This window comes from Muntiacus reevesi, chromosome 17 (genome assembly GCF_963930625.1).
Source record: "Muntiacus reevesi chromosome 17, mMunRee1.1, whole genome shotgun sequence".
In the NCBI taxonomy this organism is placed as follows: domain Eukaryota; kingdom Metazoa; phylum Chordata; class Mammalia; order Artiodactyla; family Cervidae; genus Muntiacus; species Muntiacus reevesi.
The window spans coordinates 49,984,338-50,010,988 of NC_089265.1; the positions used below are offsets into that span (position 1 = coordinate 49,984,338).

The window sequence follows — 26,651 nt, forward strand, 5'->3', positions numbered from 1 at the left end:
TTCCAATAGTACTAGTAAAAATACTGTCCCAGTGAGTATACACATACCTAACTCATCTCTTAGAAATATCCTGTGAAGTAGTATCCTGTTACTGTCTGGTAAAAAGTAAAGATGCTACTCAGTGCTGAGTTTTATAGACCTTATTTATTCAGTCATCAATGACCAGTTTTCGTTGGTACTTTTCAGGCCCCAGTATTAAAAAGATTGCCACAAGGCAGTGGGTTAGTTTGCCTGTAGGAACTGAAAGTGTTTGCCGAATACACTGAAGGTAGAAGCAGCTGTTTGGAAATGTATTCATGCCCCAGCCACCAGAAATAAGAGAAAGCTGTTCGGATTCCAGGGCCATTGCTTTTACCTTCTCTCAAGGTCAGCTAAAATCCTCAAGGACGGTGTTTTTCAAACTGTAGGTCTTAACCCATTAGTGACCCAGGCAATCAGTTCAAGACCAGCATATTTTCTTAATGGAATAGAAAAGAAAAGAGCTTTGCAGGTAACAAGGTTAAATATTGTTTTAGTTAAATAATTAGTTAAATAATCTATATACTGTGTATACTGGGTCACAAAATGTAATTTCTTCTCGTGAATTGCAGTTTGGGGAGGAGGAACCCGAAAGCCACGGCTGTAGGAGGCATGTACCATTCAGTGATTGTTGAAACAGTCTGGATTGTGCCAAGCCTTACTTTACTTTGGGCAAGGTGCAACAGACCCACAACTCAGGGAGTCTTTAGGCTGTGAGCACTGTCTTTTTCTTTTGAGTGAGAAGATAGGATAGCTCTTATTTTGGAAATGTTTTCCTTTTCTGGTATATATCAGATATCTGTGTAATATGTCCCACCAAGTATCAGTGGTCTAGAAAAAGCATAGAGAAGTTAGATCCATAAACAGCTCCCAAAAAAGATCACAGAATATCCTTTAACTTAATGTGTTTCCTCCTCTCTCCCACTAAGCATTTTACTAGGATTGGGCACAGAAGTTCTCCTTTTAAGGACATTGACTTTGCTCCATCTACCTGCCATCTGAGTCACCAAACGGACAAAGGCGAATGGGAGCTGATTCATAGGTCACAGTCTTTTAGGGCCAAAATACTTATTCTCTGGAGAGTGCCAGACAAATGCCAACACTTTTTAGCTGAAGATAATTGAATTTCCTAATTTATGTAGGATTCAAGTAGAAAATACAGATAACTTGATTCTTTTTGCAAGATTCAATAAAAAATTTGTTGAATCAGATTTTCTTTGGTGCTACCCAATATCACTGATCGCTCTTCTGCATACTGTAAATGAGAACCATCCGCCCTCCTGCCCAATCCTTTGAAAAATGCTTTTGAAATTATACCTTACTGATAATGCTATACCTAATCAAGCTAGCACTGATTGGTTAAAATTTTTAGGATTCTTACATTCTGTATCTTTGATCATTGCCCCAAACAGCTATCAGGGCAGACCTTTTCTCCTGCTTTGTTTCTCTCTACCCCAGTTGGTGTAAAGTAATACTTGTTCCAGGGCTATCCTAAAAGGCCGGCACAAGGACTGAGAAGACACTGGATCCTACTCTTTTGCACACGTTCATATTTCTCTAATTGAAACCGTTATTTCCTGTTGTGTAAAATAAACTGTTCATGTCATTAAAAAAAAAAAAAAAAGTTTCACTTTAAAATAACAGATTAGTTCTTTTTTAAAAGTGTTATGGCATTTTCCAAAAAATTGATAATCTTGGTTACCCAGTGAGCCATGTAAGATATGAAACTTCAGATTTTATAGGTTGATGCTCATATATTTTTAAAGTTTTTATCACTTTACACTTAACACATTTGTATTATAGTTTAGCACCTGCTGTGATGTCTGTCAACCTGAAAATCCCTGTCACTGAGCACCATTCAAATTCATTTACTGTTGCTTTGATACCTTTAATAACGGGTTCCTTCTCTTGAAGTCCTTATAACAGGAAACCCCGTGAGAGTGCTATAATAAAAAGTCCAGTTGTCAAAAGTGTACTTAAAAGATATCATGTTGGAAAAATCCAACATTTCTTCTTATGCAGTCATACCACTAGCATTCCATTGGCTCCCCGAAAGTTTCCAACTTGGAAACTGAAGAACATTCAAGTAAAAATGTAGACTACACTGAAATGTTCTCATTGTCAGTTTTATGCCTGCACTCACAGACTGTTAGAAATTGTATCTGCGACTTGTTGCAAGGTCAGATTGTTAAGACTTCTTAAAATGGTCCTCTGTATGTGAATGTGCATTTTACATATAAAATTGAATTTTTCAGGGAATGTGCACTTTAATGTTTGTATTGACCAAATAGTCTTTGCTTCTTTGGAATGCTTATTCTTTAGTGAAAATATGATTCTTGGTGATGATAGTATTTTAAATGTCTATTTCTGATTCAGTGCAATACTGCCTTGTACTTACGTCTGACCAAGTTGCCTGTTATACAGTCCCTGCCTTGATTTTGTGTGTTCTGATGAGATAATTAATTTATAAACACAAAAATTACAGTGAAATTTTCTTGAAATTGAACTTAGTCTTTTTCCTCCTGAAAATTGGTTTGCCATGCTCACCAGTGACTTTTTCCTAAATGATGATTTCTTGCTATTGGTAGAATTGAATTGCTTGGTCACGTGACTGCCAGGTTTAACTCTGTGTACCTCTTTCAAATAAACTGAGTAAAATAAAGGTTTCCGATCTTCAGTCTGCCTCTGTTTTTTAGTTACTGAATAGAACTAGAAACATTAATTACCATTAAGTCCTGTCTCACCTACTTAAACTCTGCCCTCTTTGGGTCCTAAATAAATCTGGATAGCTAACAGATTGCCCAAGGTCCTGGTTTTGCAAGTCAAAACTGATAGCTTTCCAGCCCAGCATGATCCCTGCTGACTGAGAGCTTGAGTGGTAATACCTACCTGATTCGTAAGCACCGAGACTGTGCCTCCCAGCCTCAGAAAACTTCAACTGGCTTATTTCCGAGGTAAGTAATGATTATATTTTGAAAGGAGGGCAAAGAGAGAGAATTTCCTACTTGCAGAATTAATATTGACAAATAAGTCATTCGCTTCTAATATGAAGTGTTCAGCCGACTTGTTACTGATACTTAAAGTGACTCAAAGCCATTTTCTTATGTGCTTTGTCAGCCGAAGATAAAAATAATAACCGAGTGCTAGAAAGTGCTTAAAAACAAAATTCCTCATTGTTTAATTGCCCCGGTAACTGATGCTCTTGAGCCCTTTTCACATGTTAGTTGGATGATAAGAAGCGGTTCCAGACTTTAAGAGCATGGTGCCCAACTCCCGCCTCAGGTTGTTTTGCTTTTTGTTTGTTTCGTTTCTAGATATCCTTGAGAGCGACTTCTCCATCCTTTGGGGGTATGTTTTTTCTTTAGGTATTTTATTATTGATTAATTTTTATTTTGTATTAAAATATACTTGATTTACATATTATGAGTTTCATGTATGCAACATAGTAATGCAATGTTTTTTAATTTTTATTTTATATTGGAGTATAGTTGATTTACAATGCTATGTTAGTTTCAGGTATACAGCTAAAGAATTCAGTTATACATATATCCATTCTATTTTAGATTATTTTCCTGTATAGGTTATTATAGAATATCGAGTAGCCTTCCCTGTGCTATATAGTTGGTCTTTGTTGATTATCTGTTTTATTTATAATAGTGTGTGTATATGTTATTGCTAAACTCCTAATTTATCCCTACTCTCCACATTTACTTTTGGTAGCCAGATGTTTGTTTTCGAAGACTGGGAGTCTATTTCTGTTTTGTAAAGAAGTTCATCTGTATCTTTTTTTTTTTTTTTAAGATTCCACATAAGTGATACCATAGGATATTTGTCTTTCTCTGTCTGACTTCGCTTAGTATTATAATTTTTAGGTCCACCTATGTTCCTGCAAAGAGTCGGACACGACTGAACGACTGAACTTAACTAAGTTCCTGCAAAATGCATTGTTTCATTCTTTTTTTGGCTTAGTAATATTCCATTGTCTACAAGTACCACATCTTCTTTACCCATTCCCTTGTGATGGGCATTTAGGTTGCTTAGATGTCTTGGCTATTGTAAACTATGCTGCTAAGAACATTGGGGTGCATGTATCTTTTCAGTTATGGTTTTCATATGCCCAGGAATTGCATTGGTGGATCCTATGGTAGTTCCATTGTTTATATGTACTGCATCTTTATTCATTCATTTTTTGATGGACATTTAGTTTGCTTCTATGTCCTGGCTACTGTAAATAGTGCTGCAGTGAACATTGGGATGCATGTATCTTTTCAAAGTATGGTTTTCTCTGGGTATATGCCTAGGAGTATGATTGCTGGGTCATATGGTAGTCCTATTTTTAGTTTTTTAGGTTTTTTTTTTTTTTTCTATTTTTAGTTTTTTAAAGAACCTCCATAACATTCTCCATAATGGTTGTACCAATTTACATCCCTGCCCAAAGTGTAGGAGACTTCCCTTTTCTCCACACCCTCTCCAGCATTTATCATTTATACATTTTTGATGATGGCCATGCTGACTGGTATGAGGTAGTACCTCATTGTAGCTTTGATTTGCATTTCTCTATTAATTAGTGATATTGAGCATCTTTTCATGTGCTTTCTGGCCATATGTATGTCTTCCTTTGAGAGATATCTACTTAGGTCTCCTGCCCATTATATGGATGGGGTTGTTCATTTTTTTGTTGTTGAACTGCATGAGCTGTTTGTATATTTTGGGAGATTAATCCCTTGTCAGTCACTTCATTTACAAATATTTTCTGTCATTCTGTGGATTGTCTTTTCATTTTGTTTATGGTTTCCTTTGCTGTGCAAAAAGCTTTTCAGTTTAATTAGGTTCCATTTGTTTATTTTTGTTTTTATTTTCATTACTGTAGGAAGTGGATCAAAAACTATCTTGCTGTGATTTATGTCGTAGACACTTTCTCTTTCTTTTCATCTTCTGGAACCCCTATAACTCTAATGTTGATGTGTTTAATTTTGTCCCAGAGATCTCTGAACCTGTCCTCATTTCTTCTCATTCTTTTTTCTTTATTCTGCTCCTCAGCTATTCCCACCATTTTATGTGCCAACTGACTTATTCTTTCTTCTGCTTAAGTTATTCTGCTATTGATTCCTGCTAGTATATTTTCATATGTCAGTTATTGTATTGTTCATCTCTGTTTATTTGTTCTGTAAGTCTCCCAGCTCTTTGTTAAACATTTCTTGTGTCGTCTTGGTCTGTGCCTTCACTCTTTTTCTGTGATCTTGTGTCATCTGCAGTATCATTACTCTGAGTTGTTATTCATTTCAATTGCCTAACTCCATCCACTTGATTGTTCTTCCGGTTTTTTATCTTGTTCCTTCATCTAGAACATACTTCTCTGCCATTTTATTTTGTGTAACTTTCTGTGTTTGTGGTTTCCTTTCCTCAGGCAGCAGGATCATAGTTCCTCTTGCTTCAGGTGTCTTCTGCCCCTTGGTGGGTGAGGTTGGTCCAGGGGCTAGTGCAGGCTTCCTGGTGGGAGGGACTAGTGCCTACGCCCTGGTGGGTAGAGCTAGGTCTTGTCTGTGTAGTGGGCAGAACCATGTCAAGTGGTGTCTTTAGAGTTGGCTGTGAGCTCAGTACAACTTTCACAGCCTGTCTGCTGATGATTGGAGCTGTGTTCTCCCCCACTGCTGGTGGTTTGGCTTGAGGCATCCCAGCACTGGACCCTACAGGCTGCTGGGTGGGGCCAGGTCTTGGTGCCAAAATGACTACCCCTGGGAGAGCTCACGTTGATCAGGATTCTTGGGGCCTTCACTCCCAGTGTCCTCGCCCCCACGGTGAGCCACAGTTGACCCCCACAACCCCAGGAGAGCCTCCAGCACCCACAGGTAGATGTAGCCCGGGCTTCTGTGGAGTCACTGCTTTATGCTGGGTCCCAGCGCATGTGAAATCTCGTGCGCACCCTCTTAAGGGTGGAGTCTCTGCTGCCCCCAGTCCTGTGGAGTTCAAACAGAACTCAGTGCTCTGGGGGCTCCTGCTCCTGACGTCGGACCCTCAGACTGGAGAGGTGGATGTGCGGCTCAGAGCTCTCACTCCTGTGGGAGAAGCTCTGCTGTATAATTATTTTCCAGTTTGTGGGTCACCTTCCCAGTGGATGTGGGGTTTGGTGATGGGGGTGTCCGGGTGCAGTGGCCTAGGCACGCTCCCAGTAGGGTGGGGCGGCAATCGGCCCCTGCCCTGAGCCTCCCAGAGGGCAGTGGCTGGCGCCTGCTCTGGGTTGCTTAGTGATGGTGGCAGCGTGCACACTCGCAGGACGGCATGGGCAGCAATCGGCACCTGCTCCCGTGTCTCCCGTTCTTTGTTCTCTTACGCAAAATGGCCTCGGCTATTCCCGGAATGTTACTGTTCAGATTAAATTTTGATATCATTGTCAGGCTCCACAAAAACTGTTGCTTTTGCCTTCATTTCTTGAATGAAGGTTAGCTTTTAAAGCTTAATGCCTCAGAAAGGAGGATGAAGGGGAACAGAATATGCCATCACCAAATATGCCTCTTTAGCAAAGGGATTATTTTGAGCAGGTTATTTTCAAGAAAAGCTCTAAAAATCTAGTAGAAATTACTCATTTGCAGGAGACCTTTACATTTATGACATAAACTTTTATTTGTAAGGGTGTGTCTCCTAATCTGTACCAGAAAGAGAAAGATGACTCTAAATCACAGGAAACTCTTATCAATGGAGAAGATACCCAGCTCAAATCTGCCCCATTACCCCATTTACTGTGTTTTTCCTGGTAACTTCTCACAACTAGCCTTCTCCCAACATTCTTCTGGTGTCTTTGGCTGAAAAAGGTATTTAAGGTGATGGCTTGGGCCATTGATGGAGTTACTCAGTTTTTCAGGGTGTCTCACATGTAAATGGGACGTATATATGTTGTTTTCTATTTGTTTTTCTCCTGTTAATCTGTCTTTTATTATAGGGGTGGGGTCTCAACTAAGAACCTAGAATGGTAGGGTGGTAATCTTTCTTCCCCACTTGACAGTTGGGTGACCCATGATGGGACCTGCTGAAACACTGTACTTCCTTCGGAGCCTGAAGATGGGAACCTGGAAAACCGGCAGAAGCCAGCAAAGGGTAAGAATTCTTATAGAAGTAATCTCTCTCAGTCTATAAGGCTCAGTTGAGAGAGGAAGAGGAACTTGCCCCTTATTCTTTCCTTTGCAAATTTAGATTTATAGAAGAGAATGTTCATGTGAATTAGTTCCTTGAGTATGAAGACTCTGGTAGAGATTTTATTATAAGTACTCTTCTTTTCTGTTAATCCCTTTCCCTTCCAGAGATGGTCACTGACTTACATTGTCTGTCCTTTGTGTCATTTTTCATAAGGAGGAGAACTGTAGTCAAGAAGGTTTTCCTTTCATCTTGTTCTTTGTCTTGAGAGCTTGGCTTTTCAACTGGTAGGAAAACTGTCTCTAGTCATCACCAGCTGGAAGATGCTAGTATTGATGTGTACCTGGCAGCCACACAGTAGGATGGAGATTTGAAACACACAGTGACAGGTAGCATTCCTACTGTGCCAACTCTCAGGAGAATTTGTCTGAAGGGGTCCCAGTCCATAAGGGGCCAACCTTTGTTTGCATGTCAACCTTTGTTGTCTTGTTAGTGGTAGAAAAGTCCCATTCCACTAGTGTCTGCCTGGTATTACAGATTAGCAATTTGTGACTAGAGGTATTTCACATTCTCATAGAAAAACCTGAGAGATTGTTTTCAGTACATCATTCTTCCCTGTGAGAAAGAGGGTCTTTAATTTCTTAGGGCTAACTCTGGGAGTGAACTTTCTAGATCTTATGATCTTTTGCATCCCCTTAGGGCACACCTCTTGCACCCACAGTTAAGCCATAAAAAGGTTTATTGATTTGAGTTGCTGTTGAGATTAATATAATACCACTGAAGATCCAACTCATCAATGGCCAGATGATGGATCTTTTGAATTGGAAAAACTTTTGTATTTGAAAAAAATTTTAGAGAGCTCTTACTCTAAAGAATTGTCTTATTGGTACCTATGGGGAGATCAAGTTGAAAAGAGGACACAAAGGAATATCGTGTCTAGCCTTTGTGCTTGGATGCTCAGTTGTATCCAGTTTTTTGTGACCCCGTGGACTGTAGCCTGCCAGTCACCTCTGTCCCTAGGGATTCTCCAGGCAGGAGCACTGGAGTGGGTTGCCATGCCCTCCTCCAGGGGATCTTCCCAACCCAGGGATCAAACCCAGGTTTCTCACATTGAAGACAGATTCTTTACCAACTGAGCCACCAGTCCAGGGTTTAGTGCAATTTGTAAAGTCTGTATAAAGCATTCAACACTGAGGCTTCTGAATGCGTGCCTTGAGTGTACAATCCAACTTTGAACAACTCTTGCTTCTATCAACCCCTGAACACTGACCTTTAACTCTTTAACAAGATAAAGTTACAAAGCCCTTTTTGCCTACACTTTCAGAAGTTCCTACCAGATTTAGAAAAGAGTTAGGATCAATGGCCATTCACAACCTCACTCACAAGGACCTTTTTAAACTTTTTTTTTTTTTTTTAAGAATAGTTTATTTGGCTGTGCCAGGTCTTAGTTGCTGCGTGTGGGATCTTTGTGGCGGTGTGTGGTGTCTAGTTCCCTGACCAGGGATCAAATCCAGGCCCTCTACACTGGGAGCAGAGTCTTAACTGCTACACCATCAAGGAGGACCCACAGGACCTTGACTGGATGTTCAAAGGTATTCTTCTCATCTGTAATTATACTGCAGTTATCAGACAAGCCAGATAGCCCCCTAATAGATGGACCTCCCAACTGCACCTCAAGGAAACGACCAGAATGTCTCCCAAGCTGTCCTGCAGATGATCAAGAAATAGATCAGCTGGAGGTCAGTGTTGAGGGGTTGATAGAAGCAAAAGCTGGTCAAAGTTGGATTATACGCTCAAGGAGTGCATTCACAGGCCTCTGTATTGAATGCTTTATGCAGACTTTACAAAGACAAATTTCACTAAACCCTAAAGCTCCAGGACATAGGAGTCTTTTCATTTCCTTCTTAGTTGGAATGGAAAGCTTCTCCTTGGCAAAAAGGGAGTGATTGTAAACAGAAAAATGATACTTCAGTAAATAACATACTCTTCTGGGTATAAGGTTCTAGTCCTATTAATTGTCTGTTTCCTTTTTTACCTGTAAAGTAGACGGGATCCTGAATTATTCTACTTTCCTCAAATAATCTGGCTACATCTCTTCAAACTGTTTCTAGTTTTCTTCCACTCTTTTGACTTGGAATCAAAGTCAAATTGTTATGACATTCCTAGAAATCTAACGTGCTTAGATGCTCAGTTGTGTCCAAGACTTTGCAACCCAATAGACTGTAGCCTCTGTCCATGGGATTCCCCCTGCAAGATACTAGAGTGGGGTGCCATTTCCTCCTCCAGAGGATCTTCGCAACCCAAGGATCAAACCTAAGTCTCTTAAATCTCCTGCACTGGCAGGCAGATTCATTACCACTAGTGCCACCTGGGAAGCCAGGTAAGAAATCTGACATGTCCTTATATATTAATAATATCATCATTTATAATTCTAGTTTTCTTAAAATGTATGTCATAGAAATAACCATATTTCTTTGCCAACTGACAAAGGCTCATCAGTTTTTTTAATAATGACTATTTTTAAGTCTTTTGTCATTTATGAAAGTTATTGTTTTGCTTTTACAAAAGTATTTCCCAAAGTCCTGCAAACTGGATGTCAAGCGGGTTGATACAAACTTCAGAGAAACAGCCCAAATGGCTCATATTTAGATCATCTTTGTGCCTGGTGCTCTGTGGGCCACTCAGGAAGTTCACCTGAATATGTGATGACATCAGAGGCATTCAAACTTGGAAGATGCTTCAGCTCCAACATTTAGAAATCTGATCGGGGGACTTCAGGCTGAATTTATAATTTGCCCCAACCACTAACTTTTGTTTTTCTTTTGTTTCCATAGACATGCTTGTTGATAAGTACCTAATTGCTCACACCATATAAGGCTAACTTCGGGACCCCACCTGCAACACTAGCTCCTGTAATGAGACAGCTGTTCAACTGAGCTGACCTACTCTCAAGACTGAGAGGTTGGTTCAATGAAATAATAGTCTATCGACCTAGTTTCTGGACTGTAAAACTTCACTGAACCTTTAAAGACAGGACTGAAGGGGAACAGAGTATGTGACCCAAATATACACCTCTTTAGTATAAGAATTACTTAGAACTGATTTTTTAAACTAGTTAATTTATTTATTTTAGGTTCCTTCCCCATATAGGTCATTACAGAGTAGTGAGTAGAGTTCCCTGTGCTTTATGGCAGGTTCTTACTAGCTATCTATTTTATATAGTGTATAGGTTTCAGTCCCACTCTCTCAGTTCATCCCCCCTCCTCGGTAACCGTAAGTTTGTTTTCTACAAATACAAAAGTATTTCCCAAAGTCCTGCGAACTAAATGTTAAGTGGACTGCTATAAGCTTCAGAGAAACAGCCCAAACGGCTCATGTTCAGATCATCTTTGTGCCTGGTGCTCTGTGGGCCACTCAGGAAGTTCACCTGAATATGTGATGACATCAGAGGCATTCAAACTTGGAAGATGCTTTAGCTCCAACATCTAGAAATCTATGACTCTATTTCTGTGTTGTAAATAAGTTCATTTATACCATTTTTTTAGATTCCACATATAAGTGATAGCACATATTTGTCCTTCTCTGACTTCACTCATATGATAATCTAGGTCGATCTATGTTGCTGCAAGTGGCACTGTGGTGTTCACCTCTGTAGCTGAGTGATATTCCAGTGTGTCTGTGTGCCCCACCTTCTTCACCCATTCCGCTGTTGATGGACATTTAGGCCGCTTCTGTGTCTTGGCTATGGTAGATGGGGATGCATATTATCTTCAAGTTATGGTTTTCTTGGATATATGCTCAGGAGTAGGATTGCTGGATCTCATGGAAGTTCTGTTTTTAGTTTTCTGAGGAACCTCTGTTCTGTTCTCCATAGTAGCTGCACTAATTTACATTCCCACCAACAGTGTTTGAGGGTTCCCTTTTCTCCACATCCTCTCCAGCATTTATTGTTTGTAGATTTTTTGATGATGGCCCTTGTGACAGGTGTGAAGAAGTACCTCATGGTACTTATGATTTGCATTTCTCTACTAATTAGTGATGCTAAGCATCTTTTCATGTGCTTTTGGTGATTGTTTTTAAGAAACAAGACACACAAGAAAAGCTCTGAAAATCTAGTGGAAGTTACCCTTTTGTAAGGGAAATATACATTTAGTTTAAGGAACTCTCCATTTTAAATGTGTCTCCTTCTCTGTTCCTGGAAGGGTGATTCTAAATGACAAATTATCAATGTAAAAGGTGCCCATCTTAATTCAGCTAAACAACCTCACCCTTTTTTATTGTGCTTTACCTATTAACCTCCCGTAAGTGACCGTCTCTTCTCCATCTTTCTTGCATCTTCAGCTGAAGAAAGTATTTAACGAGATGGCTTGAGTCATTTTAGTAGAGTTAAACTCAGTTTCCCAGGATGTCTCCCATGTATACAGGAGGATACATGGTGTTAGGCTTACATTATTTTATTATTAGAGGGGTGAGGTCTCAGCCAAGAACCTAGAAGGGTGGAAGGAAAATTATTTTACCTCCCCGATAGGGACATTTAGGAAGTTTCTGAGTTATTAAAGTCACAGCATTTTTCTTTTTAGGAGCAGAACTATCAATCAACCATGAGCTCAAAGAAACATTATCCAGTGCTAATGGTAAAACGGTATATTCTTAGCCTCCTCAGAAAGGCACAACATACATGGTTCAAACAGCAAATCTGTGTAGCCTTCAGAACTCTGGCAGAGGATACAGTACATTCGTTAAACAATTTGGGCTGTTAGCTGTTTCATAAGTTTATAAGGCCTGGTCGATCTCCGTTGGAATATATATATGTGTGTAAGTTTTCACCACACATTTTTCACCAGTACAGCATAATACTATCTAGAGTCCATAATAATCAAATTGTGGCAAAACTAAATTAGAGGTACTGATACAATCATTAATTTGACTTAGAAAGTTAACACAAAGAAAAACAAACTTAAAAAACAAATCTTTGGTTGCATGTTGAATACTTCAGCATGAAGAGAGAAAAACAATTACAATATTTAATTTTTAAAAAAGGTTACCTAACCAATACTAGAGGTGTCAAAGCAGGATCTATAAATTGACAGGCTCCTCTGTTATGTGATTTTTCTAATGGCACACACACTTCAATTAAAAAAAAACCATAAATCACAGTGGCTTTTTAGAATTCTGTAGAATACCAAATTCAAAAATTATACAAAAAATCTTACAGCTTAAAGTTAAGAAATGTAAAAGCAAGACTTTGAAAACATTTTGCTGAATTCAAACATCTTACAAGCTCCATCACCCATCCCCGTGGCTGCATGATGGACTTGGCGCCACCAAGTGGGCTGAGCTGGGTGATGTCAGAGCTCTTGCAAATAAAACAAATCCGGTTTTCTGGCCCAGGTGAGGGGTGCCCGGCAGCTTTTACACCAGGTTGAATTCCCTCAGGTTTAGTTGTAGAATTGTGTCTTTCACAGCAGCAAACACAAAGCGGATATTCTCTGTGTCTGTAGCACATGTGAAGTGGGAATAGATGACTTTCTCTTTGTCAGGATTCTGATCTTGATAAAGCTTCAGGATAAAGTCTCTGGCAGCTTTGACATCTTGCTTTGGTCCTGTCATGAGGGCAATCAGAATCAAAAAGAAAGATACCAACTCACCACCAGATCCTCTCAAAAGTCATATTCAGTGAACTCTTGTTCTTAGTAGGAATCCTTCTTTGAGCCATCTTATTTCTAGAGGCTCTTTTACTTGGGGCATTATTTTGTTATGAACCTGCAGAAGGGTATTTTAAGTGTCCACTGGTATCTAAAAATCATACTTGAAAGAGATTTGTTGAAAAATAGTGACCTAATTTAATTTTCTGATTTGGACCATTTTTGAAGACGTAATTACTCTTTAAAAATATACCGATTTATTTGGCTGCATCAGGATCTAGTTCCCGCTCCACTGTGAGTGCAGAGTCTTAGCCTCTGGACCACCAAGGAAGTCCCTGAAGAGGTGGTTCTTAAGTGAAGTAGAGGAGGGAAAAGAGAGAATATGGGGAGCTAAGCTCCCAAGTCTGATTGTGAAGCTTGAGAGCTGTATGCTACATTGTCAGTGTGGTTAATAAAAGGAAAAAGGAGAGCGTTTAAACACCACTTGTCTAAATATCAGTATCAAACTTGGTAATGTTTCTGCACCAGAATTAATTAGCGACAGGGTCTAAACTCTCCCTCCACCTTGGAGAGGTCATAAAGGTAACGTCCGTGTCCACGCTGTCTGGTGAAGGGGCTGCATTTCGGCACTTGAAGTGCAGAGATGAGGCAGGCAGTCTCTGCCCTCAGGGTCTGCTGCGACAAGACAGCTGAAGGCAGAGAGGGCAACACAAGCCCAGGCCCCCAGGGGAGCCTGCGGGGGCGCACCTACTGTGGAAGGAGGTGGGGTGAGGATCAGAAGGCCTTCCGAAAGGAGGAGGTGCCTGATTTGGGTCTCAGAGAACAAAGCAGAATTAGCAAGGGAGTTGGCAGCACACCCCAGGCAGGAGGAGAGGCGTATGCAGAGGCTGAGGTGCAAACACGCTGATTTGACTGGAGCTTCCATTCAGAAGTGAGGGATGGTAAGAAAGTCCGTCAGAGGCAGATCAAGGAGGCCCAGATAAGCTATGCTGAGAGCTCTGAACTGGTGCCAGGCAGGTCAGGGCCACAGGATGGACACTTACTTACCAGTGTATTCTGGAAAATAGCTAATTAGATGAGAGTACATGATTTTCTCTTCCAAAAGATCCTTCTTGTTTAAGAACAGAATCACTGATGAGTTCAGAAACCAGGGGTAGGTGATGATAGTTTTAAATAAGGCTTTACTCTCTTCCATGCGGTTCTAAATGAAAAACAAGAGATTTAGGATAAACTAGGAAGAAAAACAGTGCTTTGGGAACAGCATGCCGAATCACAGCTTCCATCCATTTGTCCTCTCACCCAGCTGTCGTCTCCAGGTCGCTGGCCTTGCTCAGGCTGGGGAGGGAGTGGCAGGTGGTTCCTGCTTCTATTTCCCTCATCCTCACCCTCCCATTAATCACCCTCTTCTGGAACTCCTCTCACACAAATTCTTCTCTGGCCCCCAAACATATAAGGATGTAAGAAAGGCTTTTGTGTAACTTGGGAAAGGAAGGTTGAAACCCAGAATTGACACACGTTTTCTGTAACTACTGGGATTACCAGGTGTGGGCTTCCCGACTGGGCCTCAGGAGCCCAGTGAGAATGAGAGGGAGGCAGGCTCTTCTGGGAGCGCCACCAGCCTCAGGGACGCTGGGGGAGGAGAGCTAATGCTACCGAGCACCTGCCCTGCACCATGTCTCACAGGCAGGCAACAGCCGACGCTCTCCCAGGGAGCGGGTCCCCATTTATGGGCGAGCATACTGTTCACAAAATGCAGATGCTTTCCCGGGACTGTACGGTAGCACAATCCAGTGGAAGCTATGTAGACAGTAATAATTTCTGAACATTAGACACTGGCAAGAAAATATTAAGTGAAAGGAGATAGGGCATGTATAAATCTTCTCTGATGACAATAATCTAGCACTCCGCCCTCTCCCAAGTATTTCTAAGAAGAAAGAAACACTTTCCTTCCTTCCTTCCTTTAGACTGGGAAACATGGCCCTCCTGCTATAGAGGGACACCACCTAAATTTCTGCTCCTGTGACTCCCAATGCCAGGGCCCATTCTCCCACTCAGTAATTTTGGGGGATCAGTTCTGGACTCTGTCCCCAAAAAAGTAAGGTCTCACTTGTTTTTAAAGCTTCTTTAGCATTAATTATGATGTTATCAGTAATGAGCTCCAAGGAACTACAGCAGATGAGAAAAACCATTCCTATACACCATAGTGAGTGGAGGTAAGGCATATCTCCAGCCAGGATAGAAAAGCCTGGAGTGGCAACCACTTCATTTTCCCCCAGATACCTAGGATTTTTCAGAGGAGAAACTAATTTCTAAGTATATCAGGCTAAGGTACTCATCCCTGGTGCACCTGACTAATCTTCCCTGAGAAACATTCTAAGTAATTCTTGAGACAAATTTGGAGCTAATTTTTCATATTGATAACTCAATGCCTTTGCTTTAAAAAAAAAAAAAAAAAAAAAAAAAACTGTCTCCACTGGGAGAGCTGGGTGGCAGCCAAGATTTCTATTCTTCTTTGCACAATGACACTAGCAAATGGGCTAATCCGCCACTAATTAGCTAATGTAACTGTGCTCCTCAGAGAAAAGTCTGCTTTCAAGAAATACAAGATAGAATTTGTTCATAATTATTGCCTAATCCTGGACAGAATTCTTTATTGATTTCCTTTCATTCCCTGCAGGCAAGAGGTATCTCTAAAAGGTCAAGAGGTCTGGTGCAAAAGGTAGGGGAAAAGACGGTGATTATCACACAGAAAATAGCCCTAACCTCACAACGAAGGGCCGGGATGGTTCTCTTCACTTTCCTGGCAGATCCAGTTAATGGAATTTAACCAGCCAGTGCCATGGCGGCTCTGCAGAGGGCACCGAATGCCTGACTGGGGTGGTTCAGTGGCAGCTGCCCTGAGCAAGTCCCTTCCAGGGGAAGTGAAGGTCAGATGCTGCCCCCGGACAGCTCCAAGCATCTGGTAGCACTTCCCTGGCCAACTTAGCTCAGGACCTAATTTGAGAACACCATGGAGGTTGGGAAGCCTGTCCTTAGGTAAGTCTATTAGAAATAGTGTTGCTCAACTTTGGTTGTATATGCGCATCCCCGGGGGACTTAGTGAAGGTAACCCCCAACTCTAAACCAGGAAATAAGAATCTCAACAATAGGTCCCTAAAGATGTTTTTAAAGAAAAAAAAACCCTCCCACTATGCAGCCAAGGCCGAGACCCATGTTTCTGAGTGGCTCCGCCCTTCATGAAGACTAGATGTCCAAGGTCAGGCCACACAAGGTTGTTCTTTAAGGTCCCCTGGGAATTTCAGTGTCCATCTAAGTGTGAGAGTCAGGATTCTAGGTCAGTGATTCTCAGATTACCTGGGATCTTCTTGAGGATCCTGCTTTATTTGACCTGGGGTGATTGGGAAGGTGTGCATTCCTAACAAGCACCCAGGTGATGCCAGGACTGCCAGCCCACAGGCTACACTTCCAGGAGTGAGGCAACTTAACCTAAGGGATAGGGCCTAATGCCAGAGTGGGCTGGCTTCTTGCAAACTGCAGAAATAGGTTTCTGTTTCCACAGCTAACCAGACTCCCCACCCAGCATACCTCATTGTCACACTCAGCCAGGACCTGGTCATATTCACTCAGAGCAACCAAAAAAATAATGGAGGTGACACTCTCAAAGCAGTGAATCCATTTCCGTCTTTCAGATCGCTGGCCACCAACATCCACCATCCTGTTTAATAGAATAAACATAGGACTCTCTGGGGGGAAAGCACATGGAAATCAGCACTCTTTAGGGTCCTCAATAATTGTTAAGAATAAAAAGGGATCCTCAGATTAAAATGCTTGAGCACCACTGCCTTAGGCAATGAGGAACCACACGATGTTTCCTAGCAAAGGAGGCAACAGAATGAGTGAAGTTACTGAAGATGCATGCAGAGGTCACTCAGATGGAGCTTGCTTGAGGATACTGATTAGGGAGCTACTAACTACTGCCAGTAGTCCAGGCAGAAGTTCAGGCATCACTTGGGTGGTGCCCAAACCATCCCAGAGTGCCGGGATACCAGACACAAAAGGGCAGACAGGCAGGCAGGCTTCTGACTACTCGCCACCTCTTGTTTCCTGGCCCCTCCAGCTAATCCAGAGATTCTTTGTCATTAGCTGGATGCTCCCCCTTCCCTAGAAAACCTGTAAGTGCCCTCTGTCTGATGTGGAGACCCAAAGCCTTCGCCTGTGTCTTTGGGCAACTTCAGGGTGTCATAGCCCAAGGGTCAGTCACAAGCTCGAGTGTTCCAGGGCTCAGGCAGTTTACAGAAATGAGTCCGGGGACCTCTCTCAGGTAGCAAAGGATACACTTAAGGCATGTTGTGTTGCGCCCGTCTAGAGGGAGGTTTTGGAAGGGTTAAGCAGAGATTGATTCTGAAAAGGTTCAAATAAATTCGTGGGCACACAGGGCATGTGCTCACAGAGATACCGAGTATTGGGGGGCTGGATCGCACTTGCACTGTCTCCAGACAACCACGTGCAACAAGTATTAGGGGGACAAGGGAATGAACGGATATAAAAGTGCTTTGAAATTTGCAATGATAAATCTTGGAGCTGAGAATAGAAGGGAAGAGAAATACTCAACTTCAGGGAAAAGACCCCAGTATTGCCAATCTGTGGGTTACAGAAATATACATCTGTGTGTGTGTGTTACACACGAGAAGCGTTCCAGACATCAGTAGGGGATCTCTTCTTCTCTAAGGGGAATAGAAAGGTGTGTTTGTATCCACTGTACAACTTGAGACCAACCACAATTCTAATACCCTGTGATGGTGAAGGCCATTATTGCCCTAAGAGTTATATTAGCAATAACACATTGAAGAACCCATTTGGGGACTTCCAAGCCTGGAGAGACAGATTCTTACTGGACCATGTCAAGGAGACAGACTTACCGAAAGATGATGTTTTCCAGGTCGAACGGATACTCAATGATGCCAGTGGTGGGCACTCGGACACGAAGCACATCCTGCTGTGTTGGCACGAACGCTGGCATGGCGATCCGGTCAATGTCCGTCAGGTAACTGATGTTAGAGAGCAAGATGCTGAAGGGGGAAGTGCCCCACCCAGAAGGTCACCCCAGCTCCCAGCCACCCCCACTCAGTTTCATGGGTTCGTCAGTGACTTTCCTGAGAAGCAGCCCTCCAGCCCTCCTAAAACTGTGGAGGGAGTGTGGATCAGAGGCTCTGGTGATCCTGCTGAGACTCACGTCTGCGGCTCTGTCTCTCCTCCTGGCTCCCAGCTCCGTCGCTCTGCTGGGGAGGGAGCCAGCCAGGCCACAGGGGCCACAGACGGCGCCTGGCTCTCTGACATTTCATCTGTTCTCCTCTCACAGGCCCTCCTCCAAGAACACTGTAGAATGTAGATGCTGTGCTTGGACCCTTTACTTTGCTCAGTGAATTAGAGTTAAGGAAAATATAAAAGCATAAATCAGGCCAATGGGAAGTCCTCTCCAAAAGTTCCTTGTTACATTGGGAAATTGCACATCTCCTCAAATAACCCAAAACTTGGCTTGGATTATTTTGGGCCATATATTACAGCCCAGGCTTAAAACAAGTCTCTTTTTCTGTGTTAAAGCAAGAAGACACTTCTTTTTTAATGTTAAGGCCTTTGAAAAAGGCACTTCTGAGTAAATAACTGAGGCCCTGGCCAGTGGCAGTGCTGACGACCTGGAGCCCCCTGCACACGGAGGCGGCCCCCCACAGGCAGAGCTCCCCTAGGCGTGCCGGGGCTGAACAGGCGAACCACCAGGGCACGCGCCCATACACGGCCCCGGGGCTTATCGCCATGGACTCCTGGTGCTTTAATTTATGCCTGTCAGGCTTCCTCGGTGGCTCAGATGGTAAACAATCTGCCTGCAATGCGGGAGACCCAGGTTCAATCCCTGGGTCGGGAAGATCCCCTGGAGAAGGGAATGGCAACCCACTCCAGTATTCTTGCCTGGGAAATCCATGACAGAGGAGCCTGCTGGGCTACCGTCTGTGAGGTCGCCAAGAGTCGGACACAACTGAGCGAATCTCTGTGTCATCCCAGCAGAGTGTGTGTGCCTGCAGGGCAGGAAGTACCAATTGTCCCTGTAGCCCTTTCCTCAGTGCCTGGCACAGAGCAGACAGATGATCGCCTGACTGGACCACGGAAGCCTCGGGTCTCACTGGTCCCGCTTTATGAGTCCCCTTTCTCTGCACAGCCCTGTCCGCCCCTCTAGTCACTCTGCACACTCTTCTCCGTGCACTCGCCCCAGTTGTCAGGCCCGACTGAATCCTATAGCAGGCCTGGTGGGTCTTTTTCAAGCTGATCTATATCAAGAGCCCTAGCCATTCCCCAGGGCCTTCCCAGAAGCCAGTGACATAGGCTGGACCAGGAGGACTCGGGGATGCCCTGGTTCCCAGCTGTCAGAGGCTGTCTGCCCTCCTGCTGGGGACTGTGCCCTCCTTTCCGCCCTGCTGTCTTTGCGCTGATCTAACGACTTCCTGGGGTTTCTTTTCGTTCCTGTTCCTGCTTTGCTGTACTAACCTCGATTCATGTCATTCAGCACACAGCCTGGGACAAACACCAGAGGAAGGCCAGGGAAACTAAGGAGCTAAGATTCTGGTTTCCTTTCCTGCCCCCTGGCTTGTCAGGATGGGAGGATTACCCACACCACTTTGGAGGGTGATGGCAGCACCTAAAAGGAAGGGGATGGGTCTAGGGAAAGAATTCCAGGGCCCTCAGAGGGTGGAAATGACCCAGAGCAAGAGGGAAGGAGCTGAGCTGCAAAAGCAGGAATCCTCACCCCTTCAAAGAAGGACCATGATCCAGCTATTTGCCTAGTGATCTGGGCAGAGGCATTGTCTTGGGGAATTGTTAAAATCAAATTCTGTGATCTCTGTGGGATAGTTTGCATGCAGAACTATTTATTTCTTTTTACCCTAATAGATTGCTGATTACTGCTTCACAAGGAGTTAATGAACAGAGCTCCCAAACTGAGCTCTCTTCTGTGACCATTTTGTCCACTTGAGGGCAGCACCAGATCAGCCACTGACGGGTCTAAACTCTTGATTTTAGGGCAATTAGACCTGCTCTTTGCTGGTCAGGAAACCAGAAGGCAGAGGGATATGGAGAGGGGGGAAGGGAGAAACCAGAAGCAGCTGTAGTCCTGGTTTAAATCATCTAACTTCAGCACCCTAAATGAGATCTGTCTTACCAAGGAAAGCCCACAATTGACTTAGCCTCTCAGTGAAAAGGACAGAGGCTTAAAACTAGAAGAGGAAAGGTCGGTATGGACAAGGAGAGCTATCTGGGGGGCTTCTTAGGGGGACTCAATTTAGGAGGTGGGAAGTGAGGCATCAAAAAGGAGAGGGAGGCTGTGTTGCCGCTGAGTGCCTACATTTTAGCAGGTAGCTCATTTCTCCCTGGTAAGAAGCTCCTTTGAAGTGTGGCCACAGCCCGGGGCTCTGTACTCACTATTTGGCAGAGTCTGACAGCTGGTACTCCCGCCTCCGATCGTAGCACTCCTGGATTCCAGGATCCCGCCACAGCTGCTTGATGGCCTCCACCTGGTCCCCGGAGAGCGTGGACACCTTGTCTACTTCCACTCCTCTGATCAGCTGAGCATTTTCCTGCTCAGAGGGAAAAGAACCGTTCATTAGGCAAAGGCAAGGAAGCCATCATGCTGGTGACGCAGGGACAAGACTTGCCCTTGTCTGTGGATCAGGGAAGATGTCCCCTAGATGCGGGGTGTGGTGGGTGCCCTTCAGAAGAGCTCCTCACAGCCAAGTCACTCAGTTGCAGCCCCACTGGGTGGAGATGATGTGGCTGCTTAGCTCAGTGGAGAGAGCCCCAGACCTGCGGCCTTTGGTCCCAGCAGTACCTGGGGGTCAGTGTCAGCAGCATTCAGTACCCAGCTGTGCGTGGAGCAACACTGGAACGATTGATCATCATTGTACTAACCAACATGACTCCCTCATTAGCATGCAACTCGTTTGAATACTTGCACAGCCCATAGAACAATTTAAAAGCAACAGTATTGTTAGTGGCGTACCAAGGGCAGGGTGAGCGGGTCCACCCCAGTGCAGGAAAGAAGGCAGTGTCGTCATCTTCAGAGAATTCAAAAGTCACATCTCAGCCATTAATCATGAGTCAGCTTTCCCTTTCCTGTATTTCTTAAATATGTTTTAATTGACCTTATTTTTTAGAGTAGTTTTAAGTTCACAGCAAAACTGAGAGGAAAGTACAGAGAGTTCTCATGCTTTTTATTACCATGCATCACTAACAAAACCCTTCCCTACTGGGTGGACCACACTTGCTGTACCCCTGACCCCATGCCACTGGCTAATCTAAGACTATTACTTTATTATTACAGTAAGTGTTAATATCATTATTGCTGTAATTACTGGTACTACAGCAGTTACCACTCATTACACTCACTGTGTACCCAGGGCTCTGCATGTATCATATCATCTGATCAACAGAAAGCAAGCAAGAGGCGAGAAATTTTTCCACACCTTAGTAAATTAAAGTGGTAAGATTGACCTGCATCCACAGCACATCTCTGCTTTGGCCTCAGAGACTCAGCCTCCCATCCTTGGCTGCACGCTGTCCTGCTGCGGGAGACGGGAGCCCGCCCTCCTCACTGGATCTCAGGACAATTACATCATGCAGAGCGGGCAATTCACTGGCAGCTGGGAGTCAGCAAAACATCCTTTGGCAGCTGTGGTCTCTTTAAATATATACTACACCCCTTGAAAAGGTCACTCTTTTCTTGCATTTTTTATCAGGAAGCCCAACAGAAGGCTAGAGGAAGGAAGAACTTATAGATTCACTTGACTCGGAAAAACCCAGAACCATGATTAAATCAAGACGGCTTTGCCCTCCATCCATCAAGAGTGAATAGAATCTTCTCCCAGACTGTGGTATCCTCAGCCAGGTAAAGGATCCCCTTTGTAGAGTCTCAAACAAGGTCTGTGCAGGATGGATGAGCAGAAAGAACCTGGACTGAAAATCAAGACCCTGACCTCTAAGTAGTTCAGTGGGATTTAAGGAACCCAGTAGATTCCCTGCCTCAGCATCGTCATTTGTAAGAGGAGCCAGTGATTTTCATGGGAACCTAAAGTATCACCCAAATGTAAGCAGAACTAGCCGCATTATTGCAATACATGCCTAATAAATATTTCTTGTCTGCCAAAACAGAACCCAGTGACATCCCCTAAACCAGGAGTTCTAGTTCTGCCTGCTGGCACATTTTGTGTCACGTGCCCTGTTCTCAACCAGAGAGAACGATGAATGAAGACCACAGATAGTGTCTGTATGCAGCAGTGATGAATGAAGACCACAGACAGTGTCTGCGCAGCAGAAGGGCCTCTCCCACTTCTTCCCTCCACTTGCCACTTGCCCACCTCCCACACAGGAGCAGATGGTCTCCACTGGATAATGCGGATGGTGGAGCTTCCCAGGATACTCCATTTGCCCACGCCAGTGTTTGGCTCTTCCAATAGATAAAAAGTGGCTCCCAGTAAATTATCACAGACTAATGCAGCCTTCTACATAAGCTCTGGGGCGGGAGGAATTTAGGGAAAAGACATTGACCTGGGATTTCAGGTAACCAAGGGAATTCAGCCTGGTGAGAAAGACATATTGTTTGTTCAGCCAAGGGAGGAGATTTGGGGGACATCTTGCTTGAAAGAAGAGAATAGAGGCTCCTTAGAAACCGAACAATTGGGACTTTAGAACTAACCAGACTTAGCCACCCAGGACTCCGTGTTCAGAGGTTTTCCTGTCCATCTTTGTCTTCTCCTGGTTAGCTCTACCTGTCTGGATCTTTTTTAACTTCCTATTTAAGACTTGGAAAAAGGTGGGAAACATGGTAGAACAAGTTCTTCTCTGCCTTTCAAGATTGCCCAAACATTCACACTCTCCTACTTAACCTCATCATTCATCCTCACTCCTTCCACATGTGTTCATACATATACCCACACATGCACATGTAACTCATACATATGCTTTTTCCTGGAAATATCTGAAAGAAAACTGCAGCCTCAGTGCCTTTTTATCTCTAAAGACTTCAGTGTAGTTTCCTAAAACCAAACATACGTAATCACATTGTATAATCATATATAATGATCAATATCAGGAAATTAACAGTGATATAATATTGTAGTCTAATCCTCAGACCTTATCCAAAGTTTGGCAGTTGTCCCATAAATGTCCTTCATTGGCCCGATCTAGACTCATGTATCGCATTTAGTCAGCTGTCTCTTTAGTCTCCATTTACCTGGAAAGACTGTAGTCAAAGGAGTTGTTTGTGTCACTCTGATCAAGAATGACCTGACAAGGGGAGAGTTCCCTAGTGGTGCAGCGGCTAGGACTCTGCACCCCCCTGCCAGGGCCCAGTTCAGCCCCTGGTTGGGGGGCAGGGTGGGGGCACTAAGATCCTGCAAGCTGCATGGTGCAGCCAAAAAGGGGCGTGTCCTTAGTCACGAGTCATCATGAAGGTGGCTGGTGGGCTGGGAGCCGAGCCCCAGAGAATGTCCAAGGGCAAATATTATCCAGGGCAGAGAGGAATGAGAAGAAGGGTGCCCTGGTTTTTAAATAAATTCTGTTAGGATATCAGATGAATGACTTTTGCACATTAATAATGTGTGTTTTTTAAGAAGTGAAGTTTTGGTGGCACAAAGACAGAAACATAGATCAATGGAACAAACTAGAAAACCCAGAGATAAATCCACGCCCTTACGGACACCTTATCTTTGACAAAGGAAGCAAGAATATACAATGGAGAAAAGACAACCTCTTTAACAAGTGGTGCTGGGAAAACTGGTCAACCACTTGTAAGAGAATGGAACTAGAACACTTTTTAACACTATACACAAAAATAAAGTCAAAATGGATTAAAGATCTAAATGTAAGACCAGAAACTATAACACTCCTAGAGGAAAACATAGGCAAAACACTCTCTGACATAAATCACAGCAGGATCCTCTATGATCCACCTCCCAAAGTAATGGAAATAAAAGCAAAAATAAATGAATGGGACCTAATTAAACTTAAAAGCTTTTGCACAACAAAGGAAACTATAAGCAAGGTGAAAAGACAGCCTTCAGAATGGGAGAAAATAATAGCAAATGAAGCAACAGACAAAGAATTAATCTCAAAAATATACAAGCAACTCCTGTAGCTCAATTCCAGAAAAATAAGCGACCCAATCAAAAAATGGACCACAGAACTAAACAGACATTTCTCCAAAGAAGACATACAGATGGCTAACAAACACATGAAAAGATGCTCAACATCACTCATTATCAGAGAAACGCAAATCAAACCCACAATGAGGTACCATTACACGCCAGTCAGGATGGCTGCTATCCAAAAGTCTACAAGCAATAAATGCTGGAGAGGGTGAGGAGAAAAGGGAACCCTCTTACACTGTTGGTGGGAATGCAAACTAGTACAGCCGCTATGGAGAACAGTGTGGAGATTTCTTTAAAAAACTGGAAATAGAACTGCCATATGACCCAGTCATCCCACTCCTGGGCATACACACCGAGGAATCCAGATCTGAAAGAGACACGTGCACCCCAATGTTCATCGCAGCACTGTTTATAATAGCCAGGACATGGAAGCAACCTAGATGCCCATCAGCAGACGAATGGATAAGGAAGCTGTGGTACATATACACCATGGACTATTACTCAGCCGTTAAAAAGAATGCATTTGAATCAGTTCTAACGAGGTGGATGAAACTGGAGCCTATTATACTGAATGAAGTAAGTCAGAAAGAAAAATAACAATACAGTATACTAACGCATATATATGGAATTTAGAAAGATGGCAACGATGACCCTATATGCAAGACAGCTAAAGAGACACAGATGTAAAGAATAGACTTTTGGACTCTGTGGGAGAAGGTGAGGGTGGGAAGATCTGAGAGAATAGCATTGAAACATGGATATTATCATATGTGGAAACAGATCTTCAGTCCAGGTTCGATGCATGAGACAGGTGCTCGGGGCTGGTGCACTGGGATGACCCAGAGGGATGGGATGGGGAGGGGGGTTCAGGATGGGGGACACATGTACACCCATGGCTGATTCATGTCAATGTATAGCAAAAACCACTACAATGTTGTAAAGTAATTCACCTCCAATGAAAACAATTAATTAAAAATTTTTTTCAAGTGAAGTTTTGGGCAGGTTTCCCTCTGACTTGGCTAAATAGTGTTATACACAGAGGGTGAGCATTTTTACGTTCCTGTTCAAACCACCTCTGCAGTGCACACCATCTAGATCAGGGCGCCCTTATATAACAGGGAAGGTTGTGTGTCATGTAGTTGGACTTTCTGGAAAGAGGGAAGAAATGTTCTCAGAGGGTCAGATTTAGGGAAATGTTAGGTTTTGGGCGGGAGACAGGCTGAGTCTGAGGTGGCTGGTATCTAAGTGAAGAAACTAGGAAGTGGATAAATAAGGTGGGTCTGTAGTTCATGGAAAAGCCCTAGGTTAGGGGAACACATTGATTTGAAATTGCCTAACTCATACATTTCTTTGAAAAGAAAAAATCACAAAAGAGTAAATATTATTGGAGCAAATTCAGCAGATACAGAAACATGAGCAGTTTTTCAAACACTGAGTTCATACCTGGCTTTTCCTCTCTCAGACAGAACCACCACTTTCACTGCTCTGAGGAAAGAACACTGAAAACATGTCCTACATGTGCGTTTCACTCGGAAATTCCCAGGGTGGCAGTGGAAGGAGCTGCTCATGAAGCGGTGCCTTGCTGACTTCACACAAGGATGGCTGGCTACCTGGGTGACAGTCCCTGTCGAGCCCAGCAGGCCCCTCCGGCTGGAATCCAGGGCCCAGTGGGCAGCCCCGTTCTCCGCCAGGTCCTTGCAGGGAGAGCCCCGGTACCATTAATCACCCAGCACTGCGGGCCCCCAAGCCTGCTCACTCACCAGGGAAGATTTCCCCTCCTTCATCAGGACACTGGAGTTCCTGTTCTTTCTTCAGGTCCTTAAGTGTTTTCACTGAAAATGTATTCATTAATACAAGTCTAGATAATAAAAGCCTAATTGCAGGATATTTCAAGAGCCTACTGTCATTTGTAGTGCCTATGAACCTCAAAAGTTTTCTAAAAACAAATGAGATTAAAATATACAATTAAAAATGAAAGTTCCCTGTAACATAGTATTTCTCCTTGTTTTAACATCTCACATCAAGATCCAGAACTATATACTACATGTTCTATTAAACAAAAATTATGAAATAAAAATTTCAGTGTTTCATAATGATCAGCTCTGAAAGCATTTCAAAAATTGCATACTAAAGAAAATGCTGGTGAATTATGCTAGAGAAAGGAATTTTTTTTTCCTATAAAAAACAACTTCTGCTCTGATAAATGAAGACTGGGAAATATGGATCAACTCTTCCACTAAGGACAGCTAGAAATGGTGGACAAAATATTTTCAAAAGTATGCTTGAAAATACCAGGAAACATAAATTGAAGTAACTGCTGGGCCAGAATGTAGGGAAGAAAGGCATCCAAGGAGTTGAAACAGCATTTATAAAACCTTCCTCCCTGGGGCTCAGCTTGCTCTTGAAGGAGCAGTTGTGAGATTGAGCATCACAGGATTAGGGTGGCTGGGGTCCAAGGGTTTAGCAAGAGCAAGAGGCCCTTAGAAGCCCTCTGGCTCTGGGTTGGGATCCAAGGGGTATAGCTCTTAGGGAGTTTGAACTCAGCTTGGAATCACCACGATCTCAGAAACTGAGCGTCTCCAGACACCTGACAGAAGAAAAGGAGATTTCTTTTTGAAGAGAACATCTTCCTCACCCTCAAATTATTTTCTCATGAATGTCCAGCACACTC

The 26,651-nt window shown here is 43.2% G+C and overlaps 1 protein-coding gene and 1 long non-coding RNA gene across 3 annotated transcripts in view; one reads left to right on the top strand and one right to left on the bottom strand.

Annotated features, from left to right (window-relative positions):
* Window positions 1–10,230: 10,230 nt before the first annotated feature.
* GNA14 (G protein subunit alpha 14) overlaps window positions 10,231–26,651 on the bottom strand; it is a 188,404-nt gene continuing 171,983 nt past the window's right edge. Inside the window, exons 3-7 of one of the 2 annotated variants that reach the window (XM_065908333.1) lie at window positions 20,259–20,413; window positions 17,711–17,839; window positions 16,377–16,506; window positions 13,839–13,992; window positions 10,231–12,749 (exon numbers count right to left, since the gene is read on the bottom strand). In XM_065908333.1, coding sequence (XP_065764405.1) covers window positions 12,559–12,749; window positions 13,839–13,992; window positions 16,377–16,506; window positions 17,711–17,839; window positions 20,259–20,413 — 759 coding nt within the window. In that variant the 3' untranslated portion in view covers window positions 10,231–12,558. The remainder of the gene's footprint in view (window positions 12,750–13,838; window positions 13,993–16,376; window positions 16,507–17,710; window positions 17,840–20,258; window positions 20,414–26,651) is intronic. The other variant, XM_065908332.1, reaches the window with a different exon arrangement.
* On the top strand, window positions 15,519–25,856 carry LOC136148662 (uncharacterized). The gene is made up of 4 exons (XR_010659537.1): window positions 15,519–15,827; window positions 17,731–17,835; window positions 21,572–21,720; window positions 25,443–25,856. It is a non-coding gene; the product is annotated as an uncharacterized lncRNA (long non-coding RNA).